Source organism: Pyxicephalus adspersus, chromosome 7 (assembly GCF_032062135.1).
Source record: "Pyxicephalus adspersus chromosome 7, UCB_Pads_2.0, whole genome shotgun sequence".
Classification (NCBI taxonomy): domain Eukaryota; kingdom Metazoa; phylum Chordata; class Amphibia; order Anura; family Pyxicephalidae; genus Pyxicephalus; species Pyxicephalus adspersus.
In genome coordinates, this window is record NC_092864.1 from 15,903,341 (window position 1) to 15,921,843 (window position 18,503).

Here is an 18,503-nt window from a genome sequence, read left to right on the forward strand (position 1 = left end):
AGACGCTGCCAAGGCTGTTGTGGTGGGTCACCACTAGCTATTGTTAGGGAAAAACTAAATTTAAACCAGTGACTTAAGCTGTATACACACGTGCAATAATAGTAATTGGAAAGGATCTTTCACAATCCCTTCCAACGACTATTATTGCATGATGCATGAAAAAGGGCTGTACATACAGCACCCTTCTGGTCTATGCAGGGGGGAGGGGAAGAACGACGGAGCAGCACCCCGCTGCGCGCTCTCCCCCTTCACTTACATTACGATCGTTCGTCGTGCATCATTCGTGGATCCGCCAGGACGGTCGTTTGGACCAAGAAGGACACTCGCTGTACACACTTCAGATTCTCATCCGATATCGGCCCTGAGCAGATTATCAGCCGAGAACCACTGGAAGTGTGTACGTAGCTTAAGTAAAGGTAATTTTTGGGGTAAAGCATCTAAAAAAATTGCACATTTTTGTTTCACTTCTATTGACTGGCATTATACATTTTAGATTTTAGGAGGTCCTCTTCTTTTTAAAAGGATGACTAATCTCACCCACACAAGGCACACCAGATTGCAAAGCTGCTTCTTAAAGTTGGCTTTTATTGCACGCTCTTCATTAAGTCCTAAGGAGAATTTTAACTTCTTTCCCCATGGGAATCATGGGAAGTTTTGATATAAATGTAACTGCACCAAAGGTGTATATACATTTTAACATAACATCAGCTCATGTAATATTAAAGTAATATATAGCTGAATAAATACTGTATTAGTCCCTTTTTTTCCTTATTGGCACTTTGCCCAGCAGTCCCTGGCTGTCTGGTGCATATAAACTACATGTACACTCAGTTTGGTGCCCAGATATACTGGGGAGTAAATAATATTGACGGTGGGCTATTTTTGGCTGCTCTATTATAAATGTGTAATACGGATTATTACCTCCTCCTGGTAGCTGGCTCGATATGACTTTTCCAGCTCCTTGTCTTGAAAGTTCAGGCTGAAGCGGTTAATTGGCGGCTTGAAGAAGTAATCTTTCATTAGGCTGGAAAACAGGAACAGGTCAAGGAGGGAAGCTTTGATGCTATCTGACAGTTTATGAAGACTTGACCAATCTAACTCTTTAATCCCCATGCGTATAATGACCAGTGCTCCTATATAAGTATTGTTTAGTCATTTCTCCTATTAAAAGTTACTATAAAGTATCCACTCTAAATGCTTACCTGTCTTTATAAGTCTACAGCATCTAGTTTTATTACTATATTATGCTTTAAAAACACTTTGCCTATCTTATTATTAAGAATATTATTACCCAATAATTATATAGCACCAACATATTATGCAGTGCTTTACAAAGTCTATAGTCATGTCACTGGCTGTCTCTCGAAGGGTCTCACAATTTAATGTCCCCACCATAGTCATATGTCTTTAACACATTCTAAGGTCAATTTTGGGGGGAAGCCGAGTAACCTAACTGCATGTTTTGTAATGTGGGAGCAAACCAGAGTAGCCATGCAATTTTACCCACAGCATATAAGTATAGTGACCAGACCTGTATATTCTGCTCTATTATATACCCCCACGAGTCAACACATGAATATGAACTGTCTAGTGTTCACCTTTTGTATACATATAACAAACCTCTGTAATTTACAGGGTTTTTGTACCTTGTAATGATTATTTATTGAAAGCTCTAAATGACACAAGTCTTGTAAAAGACTTGTAAAAAAAGACTGTAAAAAAATCTCCTAAAGATTTTCAGTTACCTGTCCTCTTTAATGACCTCCACAAAGTGGGCATCTGTCTTCTCCCGGATGTTTTTGAAACGGAGGGGGAGCAGAGCAGACTGATCCATACTGACCCCGCACCAGCGACCCTTTTCTTGAAGCATCTCGTACAGGGAGGCCTGGCTGTTGTTCAAGATGTCCTCTGGAGGGGGGCTCAAGAGCCCATTCTGGGTCTTTAAGTGACGACCAATGGCTGAAGGCTGAGGGAAGGGAACCCAAATATGTGATACCCTTGCCAATATTAAAAGTTTATAGAAAGCTTATCCAAAGTAAAGCCTAACAGCATAAAACGTTCTGAAGTCCTAACAAAGTTCCTGACCTAGGGTGACAACATTGCTCCTAATAGTTACAATACAATTAGTGTCCTCACCCTTGGACAAGAAAGATCCGGCAGAGCAGAGAACACATTTAAAAAAATGGTAAACTGCAAGATATTTCATTATGTTCTTGGGTTACACCTAGGTAACCCATACTAATAGGTAAGACTCCAGATGGCACTGGAGTTCCCAACTTCCCCTATTTGTCACAGTTATATCAACATTATTTTACTCATCTTTTTAGAACTACTTGTTTTCCAATATAGGTGATTGAGATTCCAAATGAAATGGGAATAGTTATGTCCTGATTACAGGGGATTTTATCCAGAATTTCTGCTATGCTATTCTACTAATTCTCTTCCTTCTTCCTGAAGGATATAAAAAGCCTACAATTATTTAATCCAATGTTACACCAAAAATGTGGGTGAACTAACCCTTTAACTGGACCTACCCGATTGGTTGCTCCTTTCCATTCATCTGGTGTCCCATTGGCTGCAGAAGCAACTTCTTCTACTAGCTCTCTACTTCCTGGGTCTCCACATGTTGGACAGCTCTGAAAACAGGCAACAATAACATAAAATATTATAAAATAAAATAAACTCAATAATCAATGGATAAATCTGCCAGTGCATTCCCAAATCACTTTCACTGTCTCTATTACCATCTAAAAGATAACCAGGCTTGGCTGGTTTGTAATGTAAATAGCAATGCTTTAGGTCTACTAAAATGTTTTCATCTCATGGCTTTAATCAGTAGGTATAAGAGAAATTATGTGCAGTTTTCTACAACAACCAATCAAAACTCATTGTTTCATTGGTTGGTGTCTTATTTAATAAACCAAAGGTGCCTACAGATATTAAAGCACATTTACCTGATCCAGCCATGCATTGTCAAATATGGATTTGTATTCAGTCTTTTCCAAAATCCTCATATTCAAATCTTTGATGGTTGTGGTTTTTTATCTTTTGTGTTTCCCAAAAAAGACTATGAGCAGGGGGTCAACTAAGCACCACCCTACCTTTTAGTAAGCTAGATTGTTATTGCCAATTTGAAGATACTATTAAACTTATTACACTAAAATCTTTATTAGATCCACTAATACCATACACTATGAAGGCCTGCCTTAACAGTCCAAACAATGCTCCTGATTTATTATAAATCTCCAAGACTGGAGAAGGTAAACTTTCCTGGGAGAACTAGGGTGATCCAGCAAACCTGAAATGGATTTCTTAAAATATAATTTGCTAATATCTGGTAAATGTTTTTAATCCTGGACCAGATCATTCCAGGTTCGCTGGATCACCCAAGTTCTCCCATGATAGTCTATCTTCCTAGAGAGCTTTAATGAATCAGGGCTAACGTGTAAATAGTGAGACAAGCCCTTTGTACTAGATGCATGTTGATAGCTCTAAAGGAGACTGTATATTATAATTGTAACGTACATTGCCAGATTTAAAAGTGATTCAAACTGTTCAGCAGTATTTTCTATGTTTGTAACTGTTATCTTTGATGAGTCATCTAAAAAATGCTTTAATGTTAGGTATAAAAAAAATCAAAAGCCAATGAAAATAATTGTGCTAAAAAAGGATTAAAATTCACTTTGGGTAAAACATTAAAATAATGACACAAGAAGCACACCTACTGAAAACACACTAATCGTCGACAGGGACACACAAAAGAACTACAGGGGTCTCCCTGATGCTTTTGGAAAAATGTGACATTGATGTGCTTAGGTTCTTAAAGTTAGGGATATGATGTGTGTCCGTGTATGCTGTGCCGTACTCTCTGCAGGCAGCCTGGGGACATTAATAGATTGGGATTCAATGTGAGCCTCATTAAGGCTGCACTCCTTCCACACACCCATGGGGCGAAGGGCCCGGGGGTGCTGTAATTAATTGCTGCTAATGAGGAAAGAGGGTGGCAGGGGATTTATCCTGGGGACAATCTCTTAGCATCCTGCTGAGATTAACCATTAACCCTTACTGGACTTGTGCACAGTCGGCATGCCAAAGTTTTTTAGCAGCTAATAAACATGTAATACATACCTGTATTACAAACATGTATTACATAAACACTTATAAATTAACATTGAACACTTTTTGATATAACTGCACTCCTTCAGTTTCCAATAATCTTGTATTGCAAATCTTCGATTACTTTCAGAGCTCCTTCTATCCTTTTTATCATAGGGCATTTTATTGGGCCTTCCAATAACAACATGTGATATCAAACAGTGAAGCTCCACTGTGTCAATGTCATTCTACCAATAATTCAATCAACTCGTGCTTAGAAAATATGGAGGCTCTCCTTCTGGTAATGCTAGTTCACCATTCAGTACCTCCTGAGTTCCTGGCCTGGAATGGATAACTTAAATCCATTTTTGACTTTACTTAAAATCTTGATTGTTTTTGTTTTACCTTATATTGTAATGATATATGTACAAAGGACAGCAATATTTGCTCAATATATATTCAAAACATGTTTCATGCTTTGCAGTGCTACGCTGTGGCTGTGTATTACTGCTCCTTCTTACAATGAACACAGGTTTGCTTATTCTGCAAACAATTCAAGCTCTTAGCTGCTTTTATAGGGCACATTTTTGTTCATATTATTAATCATTAATATAAGTGCTTTATAACTAGACCATAATAACCTCAGTAGCTGCAGGCTATAGAGTAATTCATCCTCAAAAATCGCAACTGAGACTCTGAAGTTGTTTCCACCAGCTTGGAGCTCCAGACATGGATTTGCAAGTCACTTTGAGTCCGTTTAGGGTCTAAGCTATGATCTAGTGCTAGATGCACTATTCTATTGCACTATTCTATGATCTAGTGCTAGATGCAAAATTCATTTAAAGCTTTTTGTGTCTAAACTCCATTATCTTTCTTAGTATATTTATATTTCTTTATATTTTAGGTTCCCCATGCAAGGTCCAGCCTTTTTTCCTAACCCACCAACCTGCCGTCTTCATGTAAGTCACATTTCTCAGTGCAGAGTCTCGCTCACCTTTAGTTTATCCATATGTGTACAGTGAAGAAGAGAATCGCTTGCACTATCTGGAAGAAGGGTCCCTACACCCTGTGGAGTCTGTGAGCCACTTTCAGGGTCTGATCCCTCCTGTAATGGAAGCAAAGTCTGGGAACAGCTGCAGCTTGGGACCCGGGGCCTCCGTCCTGAGATCAGGTAGGTCTTCAGGCCTACAAAAAACAAGGCAACGCTACTCACAATCACAAATTATAAATGTGTAAATCATTGTTGACAAATAAAAGGTATATATTATATATATATGAAATTGAGCTAATTGATATAGCTGCTCTTAGACTTTGATGGTTAAAAACAAATATATATGGGGCGGGGGGGGGGGGGGGTGTATATGGTTGTAAGTAAAGGGTGCTTGTGATATATGACCAATATGGGTATGTAGAAGCCCAATGAGCATGTCTATTATACCATAATAGGTTGCCAAGCATTATGAATATATAACATGTGAAGAAGGAAGAAAAGACAGAAGAACTGCTCTTTATGGCAGTAGTTTAAATAAATTGTATTCCAAGTTCTTGAACTATACAAAGCTCAACTCAGCATGATACCAAGGATACAAACCGAATGCATACAATCGTATCTCAATATAGACATAATGCCAAAGATAAACATTATCTCCGGTTTCCCACGCGTTTCGCTGTAAGGCTTCTTCAGGGGGGAGTGGAGAGCATAATAATATATTTGAGATATAAGGATTGTTGTGATAGCTTAGATAGATAAGATTGTAGAGAACTTGATGAACTTAACTAGGTTTGAATAAATGTAGATAATGCTCTTGAATGTTGGTAGTTGTAAGATAGATGAAAGGTGGTGGAGTCTACCAGCCACCTACCTGTCTGAGAATGCTAGGTTAGCCATCCAATTGTACCTTGTATACAATTTATTTAAACTACTGTTGTTGCCATAAAGAGCCGTTCTTCTGCCTTCTCTTCCTTCATATGTCATATTGTGCCAAATTCTAAAATTTTAAGGTTGGCTATTTTTAGTAGAACTGCTAATCCCTAACTCTAATTTAACCTCCCACCCCAGAAGGCAAGATTAAAGAATTCCAGGAGGGCCGGTTTTGCTTCTATAAATTAAGAAAAATTCCGGAGAGAATCCCTGTTTGAAGTTTAGTAACCATAGAAGATCCTCTGTCATGATTTTGAATTTAAATATCTATGTATATATATATATTATTCCAGTCATCACAAAGATCCACAGACAGCCATTGATGATGCACGGACCAATGAATCTGCAACAATGATAGAACATCACAAAACGCTAAGGAGCCCTGTGTCACTTTGAATAGTACATTCATTTATACAGACCTATAAATCGAGTGATGCTGTTTTAGATAGGGTTTGGGTTAAAAAAAAGACAGTTGGGAAGTGTGCTCCTGTTTATTATCTACACAGGGAATAGATAAGTTGCAGTTAGTGTGCACAGTACACTCAGGCCTGTGCTCACACATGTCAGGTTGAGAAATAGCTATCTTCATGGAGCATTAGATAATGTTGTGAATCCCAGAATTATTTCCTAATACAGCAATGCCTTGTGCAAGGGCCGTTATCCAAGTGACCAAATCTTGGCTAGAATCCTGATATCTGAATGGCATCAGAACCCAGACATCTTTCAGGAGGTTCCGTTTGATAGATTATTGGGTTTCCTGCAAGTCTGCAAAGTGCATGTTTAAGTATTCTGAAAACCTAACATGGAGTAGGAGCAGGCAAGGCTCTATTGTTTTATACACATACTGTGTATTTGCTTGGAGCAGGAAAGAGAACAATTCTTTGTGTACCATCACTATTGCATAGTCCAATTACCCTCTGGGTAGGGTCCCGGTTCGGGACTGATTATCTGCAGCCTGTAGAAAGGTCCTAGTTTTAGCAGTGCTGTTCGGTAGGTCTAGATCACAAGACTAGCTGAAAAGAATAACAAAAGCTTTGACCAATGAAACATACATAAAGCTCAGTCCCTCCTTAGCCAACAGGGGCCCCCAAAGGAGCCCTAAGTCAGTTCAGCAGGGAAGGGCGACAGGTCAGTTCTGCATAAGGGCGCACTGTTGGCTAAATCTGCAGCTGACGTCTGCACTCAGTTTACTTTACTGCAAATAACAGACAGGTACAGTGACACAGGAGGAGGAGAGGACCCTGCCCAGAAGAGCTTACAATCTAGGAGGTGGAGGAACTATCACACAATAGGTGGGAGGTTATGGAGTAGTTAGGGTTAAGAAATAGAAGAAGACGAGTAGGCGAGTGTGAAAAGATGGGCTTTAAGCGCTCTTTTAAATGAACAGAAAGTAGCAAGCTGAATAGGATGAGGAAGAGATTCCAGAGAGTCGGGGCAGCTCTAGAAAAATCTTGGAGCCATGCTTGTGATGAGTTTATGAGTGAGGAAGTCAGTAGTAGGTCATTGGAGGAGTGAAGAGAGCGGTTAGGGGAGGATTTTACTATCAGGTCAGAAAGGTAAGTGGGACAAGAGGAAGAGAAGTACCTGTGATGTTAATGCACTTCTATGTGCAAGGGTGTTCCAATGGGGGTAGAAAATCCTATGCCTTAAATTGGGTTTAGCCATAACCTGTACTTCCCAGCCAAATAATATTTTATTGGTCTTAACATTGCCTTAAAATTCTCATGATAATCTGTTATTATGCTTGTGTTAATATGAGAATTTTTTGTCCCTAATGGAACACAAAATACTTCCGTGTGACATGAGATAAAAACAGTTGTTCTTTCTAGGAACAATGATTTGTTCCACTGACTCCACTGTTAATAAATTACTCTTGATATAATACCCACTAACCCAATAAAGAACATTTTATTTTTACATTTGGCGCCTTTCCCATACTTGAAAAAAACTCAGTGCAGGCTAGATCAATCTGTGCGATCGATTGCAGCTTACCCGTTTGTTAGCTTGTAGATAAATATACTCCATGATAAGGAACTGCAATGTGAACATTTCTAGGAAGGAAAGCTTCTGCTCTTCCTATATCTTGTGATCAGATCAGATCGAGGAAAAAGTCCAATCATGCCGTCATATTTGGATAACCATGAAAAAAATCATTTTCAATGGATTTTTATGTGGTATCATCTATTTTTCATCTTTTAAATGCATGCAAAGAAATAAAAATTCACCAGAAAATGATTGTAATTGCCAAGATTATAGGCCAAAGTATTCTGAAACAAGTCCTTTTGACCCTGAATTTTATTCACTGGAGAGAAGCAAGGCCTTGCTAAACCATGGTGGTCATCCGCTCCCACGGTGGCCTACGTCAGGGAAAAGATGAGAAGAACGAGAAGATGGCTGCCATTCTTTAACCCTTTTAACACATCAAGATTCTTCTTAGCAACAATCCCCCCACTGACTTTGACCACATGCTGTTAAACACTGGTCACACTATCATTGCCCTGGACCAGTGTTTCTCAGCCAGGGTTCTACCAGAGTTTGCCAGGGGCTCCTCGAGAAATCAGCAATTTGTGCCTCTCTGGCCATTTAGCACTGACCCCAATGGCCTTTTTTGCTATCTGTAAGGCTGGCATTCTTCCCACTGTCCACCAAGCTATTGTACTTTTAGCTGTGGATATTGTTCATATTGTAAAGGGTTCCTTAAGACCTGAAGGTTATGTAAAGGGTTAATTTATGATAAAAAGCTCCCCTAGACAAATGGTGTTTATCGCAATGTGCAAAAATCTAAGATCTGTACAGCTGTCTTCCATTCCTGATCACCAACCAACCAAAAGAGATGACCGTTGTTGGGGAGTTTGCAGCGAGGAGCCTCCTAATTATTTCCAGCAACAACTGTTGAGCATCTACATTGCTTAATCTCATCTCACCCATTTCGTGGGCCATCTGCTTTCCTCACCAAACCAATGACCTCTAAAACTAGACATTTTGTACCCCAGTAATTTACTGTCTAAAACATTACTTACAAAGAACAGAACTTAGCTGCACGCTGTGCTGCTATTTCCACATATAAACATTTCTTAGCAAAAGGGGAGGCCTGGTTTACAACACTGAAAGCTTTGTTAATCCAGCAGCTGCACACCAAAGGCAGCCCCGGTTGTGATGAGTGTGTGCATGAGAGGTACAAAATTGCCATACTGTACATTGCAGGGCAGCAGATGGGCAGAGGGTGATGACAGCGCACTTGTACATAGTCAGCAGCAGGTGGCAGCAAACAATATACATTTAATAAAAGTGTATTTCCCAAAACTTTATAGAGATTAATGTGAGAGCAATTTGGAATAAAACTCTCCCTCTAAAATAAAAAGAAAATATTTATTTTGGCATTTATGTTCTTTAAATACACCCTTTATTTGTGAAGGACTTATCATTTAGGTCATATGTCACAAGAATAGGTAGGGGATGTGGCAGAACTGAATAATAAATAATAAAGCATATTATTAGCTTTAGCAGAACAAAAAAAGTGTCATACAAAAACTGCTTCTTGTCAACTCTCTGCCTAGGCAGCTAAAATCACATGATCCCTGGCTACCAATCATTACTGGAAATAGTCCAATTTTAGCCAGCCACCTCTTAGATTGTAAGCTCTATTGAACAGGGTCCTTATGCAGGTTTGTTATCTGCACACCCTATTTACTGTACAGCGATATGTAATATGTTGGTGCTTTGATAACAAAAAAATACTATCCATAAGTAATGCAGGAAGTAGATCTGATGTTAAATTAGCACCAAACTCTGCGTTATTACATTGTAAGAGCAGGGCGCTTCCTTGAGGGCAGGCCCATGACGTCTCGCACTCATAGCATGTCCTTCTGGTGTCATTCAACCCAGAAAACCAATTATAGACAGGTAAGTGCCATGTGACTTGCAGGGTACTCTTCACATTTTCTCCAGTGGTCCTTTATGGTGCAGGGAGTGGATGTTAATATATCAGCACCACTCTCTACATGGTTACAGTTATAGTAGGGCGTGGTGACGCTCCCTCGGGGGCAGACCCATGACACCTTGCACTCTTAGCATATCTTTCCAGTGTCAGTCAACCTAGAAAACTGAGGACATCTAGTGGTGGAACTGAATTACAGTGCCAGAGAAAAGGTGAGTACCGCAGGCAATAGTTTCTTTCCTCTTTTTGTTTTTTGTTCTTTTTCTAATAAACCAATAAACAATATTCCTAAATTTGAGCTTCAATACACTGACGAGTAATTGGGATAAGTCATAATAATTCTGGTATACTTCTTTTATTACAAAGGTGTCTTTAAAACCTTTCTTACTAAAAAGATACCTGGAGTTTGCTGTCAGCCATCCTGACTCGGGGACAGGGACTTGGCAGCGTGGACCATTTATCTGTCAGGACGTTGGCAATCAAAGAGCTGCTAATTTGCATGTTATCACATCTGCCAGAGCCAGGAAACTAAACAGAACTGATGCTGTTATACTGATAGCTTTCAACAGTTCCCTCTCTGCATTTCATATAAAGATTACCAGTCACAAACACATTGTGATAAAATGCTGTAACAGCCAATCAAAATTCACCATATACGGATCTAACTAAGTTAAATGGAATCTGATTGGTTGCCATGTGCTAGTGTTGTTTGCACACCATGGCACTATGTTATAAATTAGCCATCTGGTTTTAGCTTCCGGGAAAATGTAGTCAATAAATTAAAATCTTTTTGTATGTGTCAGATGTCCTAATTAGTGGTTTCTATGTTGTCAATAAAGCTACATTAATTGTGTACATGACACTCGGGCAATTGTCTGTGATAGAGGAGAAGGGTGTGATGCCGCCGAATGCCTCAGGCAAGACACGCCCGTTACTATGCAGACTAAGTACTAATACCACAAAGCTATAAAGACACCATAATACAAAAAATAAACACAACTTTAGTGTTTGCAGGTTAGATTAGAATCTCTTGGACACACGTATTTAAATAGTCAGGATATAAAAAGACACGTCCATCCAGTTCAATCAAAAGGAACCAAGGAAGGATAAATGTCAACCAAACAGGAAGGCGGCCATTTTGAAGACTCACAATACTTCCTCTATGTCTTTAAAGGTCATCTTTAAAGTTTCTCAAAATAAAAGTTGACAGAACTAGCAGCTTGGGGTTATGGAACGATACAAATTTTATGTTTCTCATGTGGCAACAGAGAAAGAATGAAGGGTATTTGATGGTCCCACTTGTAATCTTTGCACTGAACCTGGCTTTAGATGAAAACAGATACGGATTAAAAAGAAGTTGTGGAAGTCATTCTTAAAAGAAGCTAGCAAAGGGCAAAGGCCTCATTTTCAGTATTGCCAGAGGATTATATATACCCTGTTACCGCTGTATCAATGGCTACTAATACTCTGATGTCTGAGGGTAAAGAACTAAAACAGCTTTTCACAACCGGGGATCCTCTAGAAATTCCCAGGGGTTCCTTGAGCTGATTGACCTCCCGATAGATGGTGCCTGCATATTCCTCAGGTCATCACCACATGGCAAAGCCAGCTGCGTGAACCCAGAGGACCTTTTTATCCATCTGTAAAGGTGGCATTCTGATGTAAAAAAGGTGGCTATACTGATTATAGCAGGGGTTCCCCAGTACCTAAACATTATTTTAAGGGTTCTTAAGCGTTTAAAAGGCTGAGAAAACCTAATCTAGAAGCTTTTTATGAGAGCTGATAGAAGCACCGATCAACATAATAAATGAAGCAGCAGCAGGGAGATACTTAGTTTTACAGATCCTCAGGCACAGCTTTCTCTCCAGCAAGGAAAACAATAAGCAGCACATTAGTAACATCACAAAATCTCACCCCAAATCTTTTAAAACTATATAGCTGTTTATGTGCAGGGTTGGATCATCTAAGGATCAGGGAGATGATCCTACACTGCACATACACAGTTAAAAAAAGGGAAATCTGGTGACAGGATGTGCAGTGCTGTTTTTATGTCAAGACTTTTTCAGGGCACGGATTTGGCATTACCATTCCTTTCCCATGACATACAACTTTTTGGGTCTGTGTCAAGCTTAATGGAGCTAGGGCCACCATCAGAAACTTCTGAGCCCCATACTGGGCTTAAATCTTCCAGCAAAATTCAAGTTCTTTTGATTGGTGTCCAGTACAGAAGTACCCCTTGTGACCCCCCTTTATGACCCCTGTGTAGCGTTTCCTCATCTCCCTCATCCCTTAAATTTAAATTAGGAGGTTAACAACAACACTCTATATTATTCTGATAAATTCTGTAAAACTGTAAAAGTAGGCGGAGCTGGGACACATAATTATAAAAGAGTGTAGCAAAGTACAAAAAAGCAATATATATATATATATATATATATATATATATATATATATACACAGTATTTATAATTATATATATATCAACATATATTTATATATAAATATATATATATAAAATATATATATATTTATATATATATATATATATAAAAGGCTGGGCTCTATATACAGCCTGCACGTTGCAGGAAGTCAGACTTTTTCTTTGCGGTGTGTATTTCAAACAAAACTCCAAGATGTTATGGAAACAAGTTTCTCAGGCAGCTTTATTTCCTGCCCATGGCTGCCCAAAATTATAGCCTCATGGCAGTTACATGACAGCATGATGTCACATGGAGGATTTAGGATACAAAGCTTCCACTGAACACTTCACTGAAACAAATAACAAGTTTATAATCCCATTTTGCAGCACATAAACAGGTTCATTCTTGTAATGTGCAGATCACCAGCAATCTATTGAGCTGCTGCATCATGTGACATAAAATAAGAAGTCTATATGTTTATGTCCTGTGTAATGTCTGAACTGTTTCTTTATGCCCAAATCATGATTTGGGTGGACGGTTAGATGAGTTCTAATTAACTGCTTGTGTTTCTTTTACGAAAGTATATTATGCCAAAAGCAAGATAAAAGAATGATAAAATAGAAAATCTGGCTTTGGTTGTAGTATGTATGTTCAATCCAGAGCTTTCCCCAGCACTTCTATATTTCTGCTGTATGATATCCTCAGTCTGATGCCCAAAATAAGCCAACCCCACAGGTCCTGCTCCCCCCAGCAACACTGTGCTGAGCTCATCTTTCTGTCACTCTGCTGTCACCTCCTATCATCAGAACGCTTCTCATCAGCACAGCCCTGCTATACAGGGGCTTCAAGGAGCTGATAACAGGTCAAATTGGTGGATTTGGCCGAGTTCACATTTGTGCAGTGCTGAATAAATTCTTGACATTACCATACACAGCAACAAAATACATTTCCAAAAAAAGCACCACCTTTAACAAGCAATCTATGAGATCCAGGTAATTGGCTTTCTCTAGGCTGAGATGATCTGCTGCAGGCAGGAAGAAAGCATTTTTTCAATCTCTTCAATGATCAGGCTGCAACATTGTAACAAGTTGTATTAAAAGGTCTACAGGGACTGAACTATGTCATCTTTGGACACACCAAAATCCCCACCAGGACTGGGATGGACAGACCAAGGCCTAGATCCTGACTCTGGATATTGATATCACTGTCGTTATTACATCTATCTTATCTTATGCTAGGAAATAGGAATTATGGAAGGAATATAACAATATGACTTTACATGAAAGTTAGTAAAATGTCTCCTGACATAAAGTTGTGTGAAAGTGGAAACTGCATTTTATTGGCCATCCATAAAACTATGATTGCCAGTATCATCTGTAAACAGGAGTCCAGAAATAGCTGGGTGCCATTACGTCTTACATAATAATAGGTATTAGAGGCATATGGGCCTGTCACAGAATGCAATGCTACGATCATGCTGTATAAATACACTGTCATTGAATATCTTCACAGTCCCACTTGTAGCACTCGGAGACACACAGATAAAAGACATGGGACACTTACAGGACAGATACTGTCAGTGTCACAGAAGTGGATTATATATGCTGCTGGAAGATGAGTGCTTAGATCAGGCAGATGTCTGCACACCCTTGAATGACTTCTAATGCTGCTTTTATAGGCATCAAGGTGTCATCTGATCTTTAATTGATTGCAAGAGTAATAATGATGCAAACTGATTCATTTTAGGTGACAAGTTTATAGAAGTAGCACTTCCCTGGACCTGAAATCAAACAAATACACAGCGGGACAAATATTTTAATGTAGAATAAAACTGAAAGGAGATCTGAAGATCTCAAAACAAGAGACACACGATCATGCATGAGTAATAGATTTAAAAGTCAAAAAAGTGTTCTTTTATGCAGTTAATCTGTGTAAAGGCTGCTGTGGTTTTCTGGCTAAAAACTAGAGGATATCAGTTTTCTGCTCTTAAAAAATAGATGGGGGGGTTCCTTTTTTTTTCATATCTGCATGGAGTTTGCAGGTTCTCCCCGTGTTTGCATGGGTTTCCCTGGTGCTCTGGTTTCTTTCCACATTCCAAAAACATGCAGTTAGGGTAATTGGCTTCCCCCCAAAATTGACCTTAGACTGTGTTAATGACATATGACTATGGTAAGCCCCTTTGAGTGACAGGTAGTGATATAACTTTGGACTTTGTACAGGGCTGTGTATTATGTCAGCACTAAATAAATACTGTGTCATAATAATAATAATCTCTGTACAGCACAATGGGGTGGCTACAAAGGAATGCATTCTGAATAGAGCATGACATGTGGCCGCAGGATTTGCAGTTCTCTGCATGAAATAGATGGAATTCATTGGGTAGTTGAACACTCTTTTTTTGTACAACAAGAGTAAGAAACTGGTTAAAAATCTTGGTATCACTACAGCACCCTAAACCTGCTTGTACAAAGTCCATAGTCATATCACTAGTTGTCCCTCAAAAGGGGCTCACAATGTAATATCCCTACCATAGTCATATGTCTTTAATACAGTCAAGGGGCAATTGTGGGAGGAAGCCAGTTTCTCCAACAGCATGTGTTTGGAATGTGGGAGGAAACCCACACAAAACAAGGGGAGAATCTGCAAACTCAATGCAGATAGTGCCCTGGCTTGGATTTAAACCTGGGAGCTAGCACTTTAAGGGCAGAGTGCTAACCATTGAGCCACCACGCTGCCTTCAGGGCCCCATTCAGGACAAACTGAGCTCCCCCCACAAAACATCAACTTATCTCCACCACCATACTCGTCTTGTTTACCCATCACAGTCAAATATCTGATGATTCTGGGTATGGGGAACATGCAACTTTCTCCTATGATGCAATTCCTGGGCCGAAGCAGTTATTCCCCTGGCTCAGGCCCTGCTGTCTCCAACCCTGTGATATGCTGGGAGTCTGATGGGGAAAATGAGTGCCCTGAATGGGCAAAGTGACCCAAAATAGTTTTTTTATTTGCAAAAATTAGATTTTCCAAATCTGATACTTCTATTATTATTATTATTATTATTATTATTATTATTAATAATAATAATATTAATATTATTAATAATAATAATAAACAGTATTTATATAGCGCCAACATATTACACAGTACATTTTACCAGTATAGCACAGTTGTACATTAAATAGGGGTTGCAAATGACGGACAGATACAGACAGTGACACAGGAGGAGAAGACCCTGCCTCGAAGAGCTTACAATACATATTATTGTAAAATAATTGTTAGTAGATTTGGACTGAAACATCACCACGATCGAGTGGTTATCACCCATAAATGATAAGTGATATGTTATACTTTCTACACAATTCAATAAAATCTGTCCTTCGCGTAATCACTATAAATATGTGTGTGTGGATAGAAAGGAGGATCCATATTGCTGTATGGCCTATACAGGGAGCCATGCTTCTTTGTGTTGCGCGGGTCGCGAATAGCGTGTGTCAGACGTGTGTGTAATGCTTTCTGTCAGCTGAGCGTTCACTAGAGAGACAGAGGTGACAGCTGAGAGCAGGCCTGGGCCTTGTGTCACTGAGACCTGTTGGTGTGAAAGGGACACTTGTGTCCTCATGTATATTTCACAAAGCTTAAGCGTTCAGCAGATACATGAGTAATGAGGAAGGAGGGGATGGCAGGAAGCCAAGAAGAAGCAGGGCTGAGAGGGAGAAGGGAGAGGGAGGGATGCAGGAAGACAAGAAGAGAATGGAGAACACTAATAATAACAATCGATTGCTTGATGTGATTTAGCAATGGAGGACCTGTTGCCGCGGCAACAGCCGCAGCTACTCTAGGTCTGGATGAGGCCTAGGTAGCTACTAAGGTAACAATGATGGTTATAGACTGATTTTAGGGTCACCTAAATGTATCTACAGCTTATGTGAAGGATTATCTTTTCAAGAGAAAGGCTTCATCATGCAATTGGGCACATTTATGCACATATGGCACATAGGCCCCACCATACCCATGTTCATAGAGTGAATGTTTTGATAGGCTGACTCCCTCATACCACTGATACTTACCCTTTAAAGTCCAGTCCGCAGTGGGCCTGATTTATTAAAGCTGTCTAAGACAGAATATAGACTATCATGGGTGAACCCAGGTGATCCACCAAACCTGGAATGGATTTCCTAAAATAATTTGCTCTTCTTTAGCAAATGTTTTTAATCCAGATCTATGCCAGATTTTCTGGATCACCCAGGTTCACCTATGATAGCCTATGTTTTCTAGTCTTAGAGAGCTTTAATAGATTAGGCCTATTGTTTTCTGATAGGCCACCCCATCTTTATACCATTGGTACCTACTTTTTCTGTGCTGCCTTCCCTGCAGAATCTAGTCCAGCGTTTCTCATACTTTTTAACCCTTGAAACAACTTTCCGGTCTACTATTAATATTATAGCCACAACTCACAGTATATTAGTGTGGTGGTCTGTAGGAAAAATACTTTACATTGCTAGTCATTGGAAGGAATTTCACCCTTAAAGATTGCCAGAAAGATTATTGGTGTCACTTAAAATGACCTGAGTCACAAATTGATCACTGATCAGGGAACCGTTGGCAACTTCTGGAGGAACCCTAGGGTCCCATGTAAGCGTTGATCTAGGCCCTATGTCAGCCAGACTGGAGCTAACATGGGGTTATTATTTTATAAATTATTACATTAAATAGAGGAAAAGACAGTGACACAGGAGAAGAGGACCCTGCCCCGATGAGCTTACAATCTTGGAGTTGATGATGTATAGCCCTGCTTGATCCTGTATCGCCAATATTTGGCTCTGGTGATTGGTAATTACCATTATAACATGAGTTTGCATGTGCTTTTTTGCATGCATGTGCATGTTTGATACGTAATGTAAAGTGGTGGAAGAAAATTCAAGAACAGAGTTTTGTTGGGCTGTATACAAACTTCTCATACCTTCTTTACATAATTGTAGCTAACTCCAGCTGTTATTTGGTTAAAATGTTTTCGTTAGACCATAAAGTAAGAGAAGGCACAATTAACTATCCATTAGCACAACACCTAGGATTATATGCATTGTGATGTGTTATAATTCATTCTTATTTACTCTCCAACACAGGTATAGAGAACACTATTGTGCATTACAGCACACAGATAGGAAAGCTTTGTGTTGCCGCGCACTGCTTTGTGAAAAATAATCTCGGACCAGTTTTTTTTATGTGTGGGTGGTTGACAGCCTATCTAAAATTAATGGGCTGTCTAACTGAACATGCCTCAACGCAAAAAAAAAATAAGGGTGTGAAAATGCCTAAAGGCCACACTTCTTTACATACGTTTGCAACTAAACACAGTAGAACATATTTTATGGCTCCTTTCTTTTGGATAAAAGTTGTATTCATTAGGATAATATCACCAAAACCAATACAATTAATGATTCATACAGTGGCACTACTAACACTGTTCTATACATTCTGTTCTGTTTACTGTGCTGTGCATTATATACTCCACAGCTTTCCATTCTGTACACTGTTCTGTGTATTAAATACCTCACACCGTTCCACCTACCAAGAAAGGTTGGGAAACACTGCTCTACACATTATATATCTCACACTGTTCTGTTCTATACACTGGGCCTAATTTATTAATGTTCTCCAAGGCTACACCAAGAGGAGGATACACTTTCATCAGTAAACCTGGGTGATCCAGCAAGCCTGGAATTGTAGCAAATATTTTGAATCATGGACCAGATCCATTTCAGGTTTGCCCCATCACCCAGCTTCACTGATGAAAGTGTATCTTCTCCAGCCTTGGAGAGCTTCAATAAATCATGTCCACTGTGTGTATAAGTGCTGTATATTATATAAACTACATTGTTCCACCCTCTATACAGTTTTGTACATTGGGTACTGCACATTAGTAATCTCTATACCCAGCACTGTATGCTAATTCTACATTCCACACCACTCCCTTGTATACACTATTCTGTATCTTCATACTGTCTGGTGATCCCCTCCCCACAAACCACAGACCAATGGCTTGCAAATACTGTCATCCTAAACAATCGCTTGTGATCATTTAGGGAGAATTGTAGAATTAATGGCAGTACAGACATGCTGCTTGGTT

At 39.4% G+C, this 18,503-nt stretch overlaps 1 protein-coding gene across 1 annotated transcript in view; it reads right to left on the reverse strand.

Moving 5' to 3' along the window:
• ADCY9 (adenylate cyclase 9) overlaps positions 1-18,503 on the reverse strand; it is a 71,089-nt gene that overhangs the window by 13,604 nt on the left and 38,982 nt on the right. Inside the window, exons 2-5 of the mRNA XM_072417609.1 lie at positions 5,090-5,280; positions 2,535-2,636; positions 1,746-1,966; positions 922-1,024 (exon numbers count right to left, since the gene is read on the reverse strand). Coding sequence (XP_072273710.1) covers positions 922-1,024; positions 1,746-1,966; positions 2,535-2,636; positions 5,090-5,280 — 617 coding nt within the window. The remainder of the gene's footprint in view (positions 1-921; positions 1,025-1,745; positions 1,967-2,534; positions 2,637-5,089; positions 5,281-18,503) is intronic.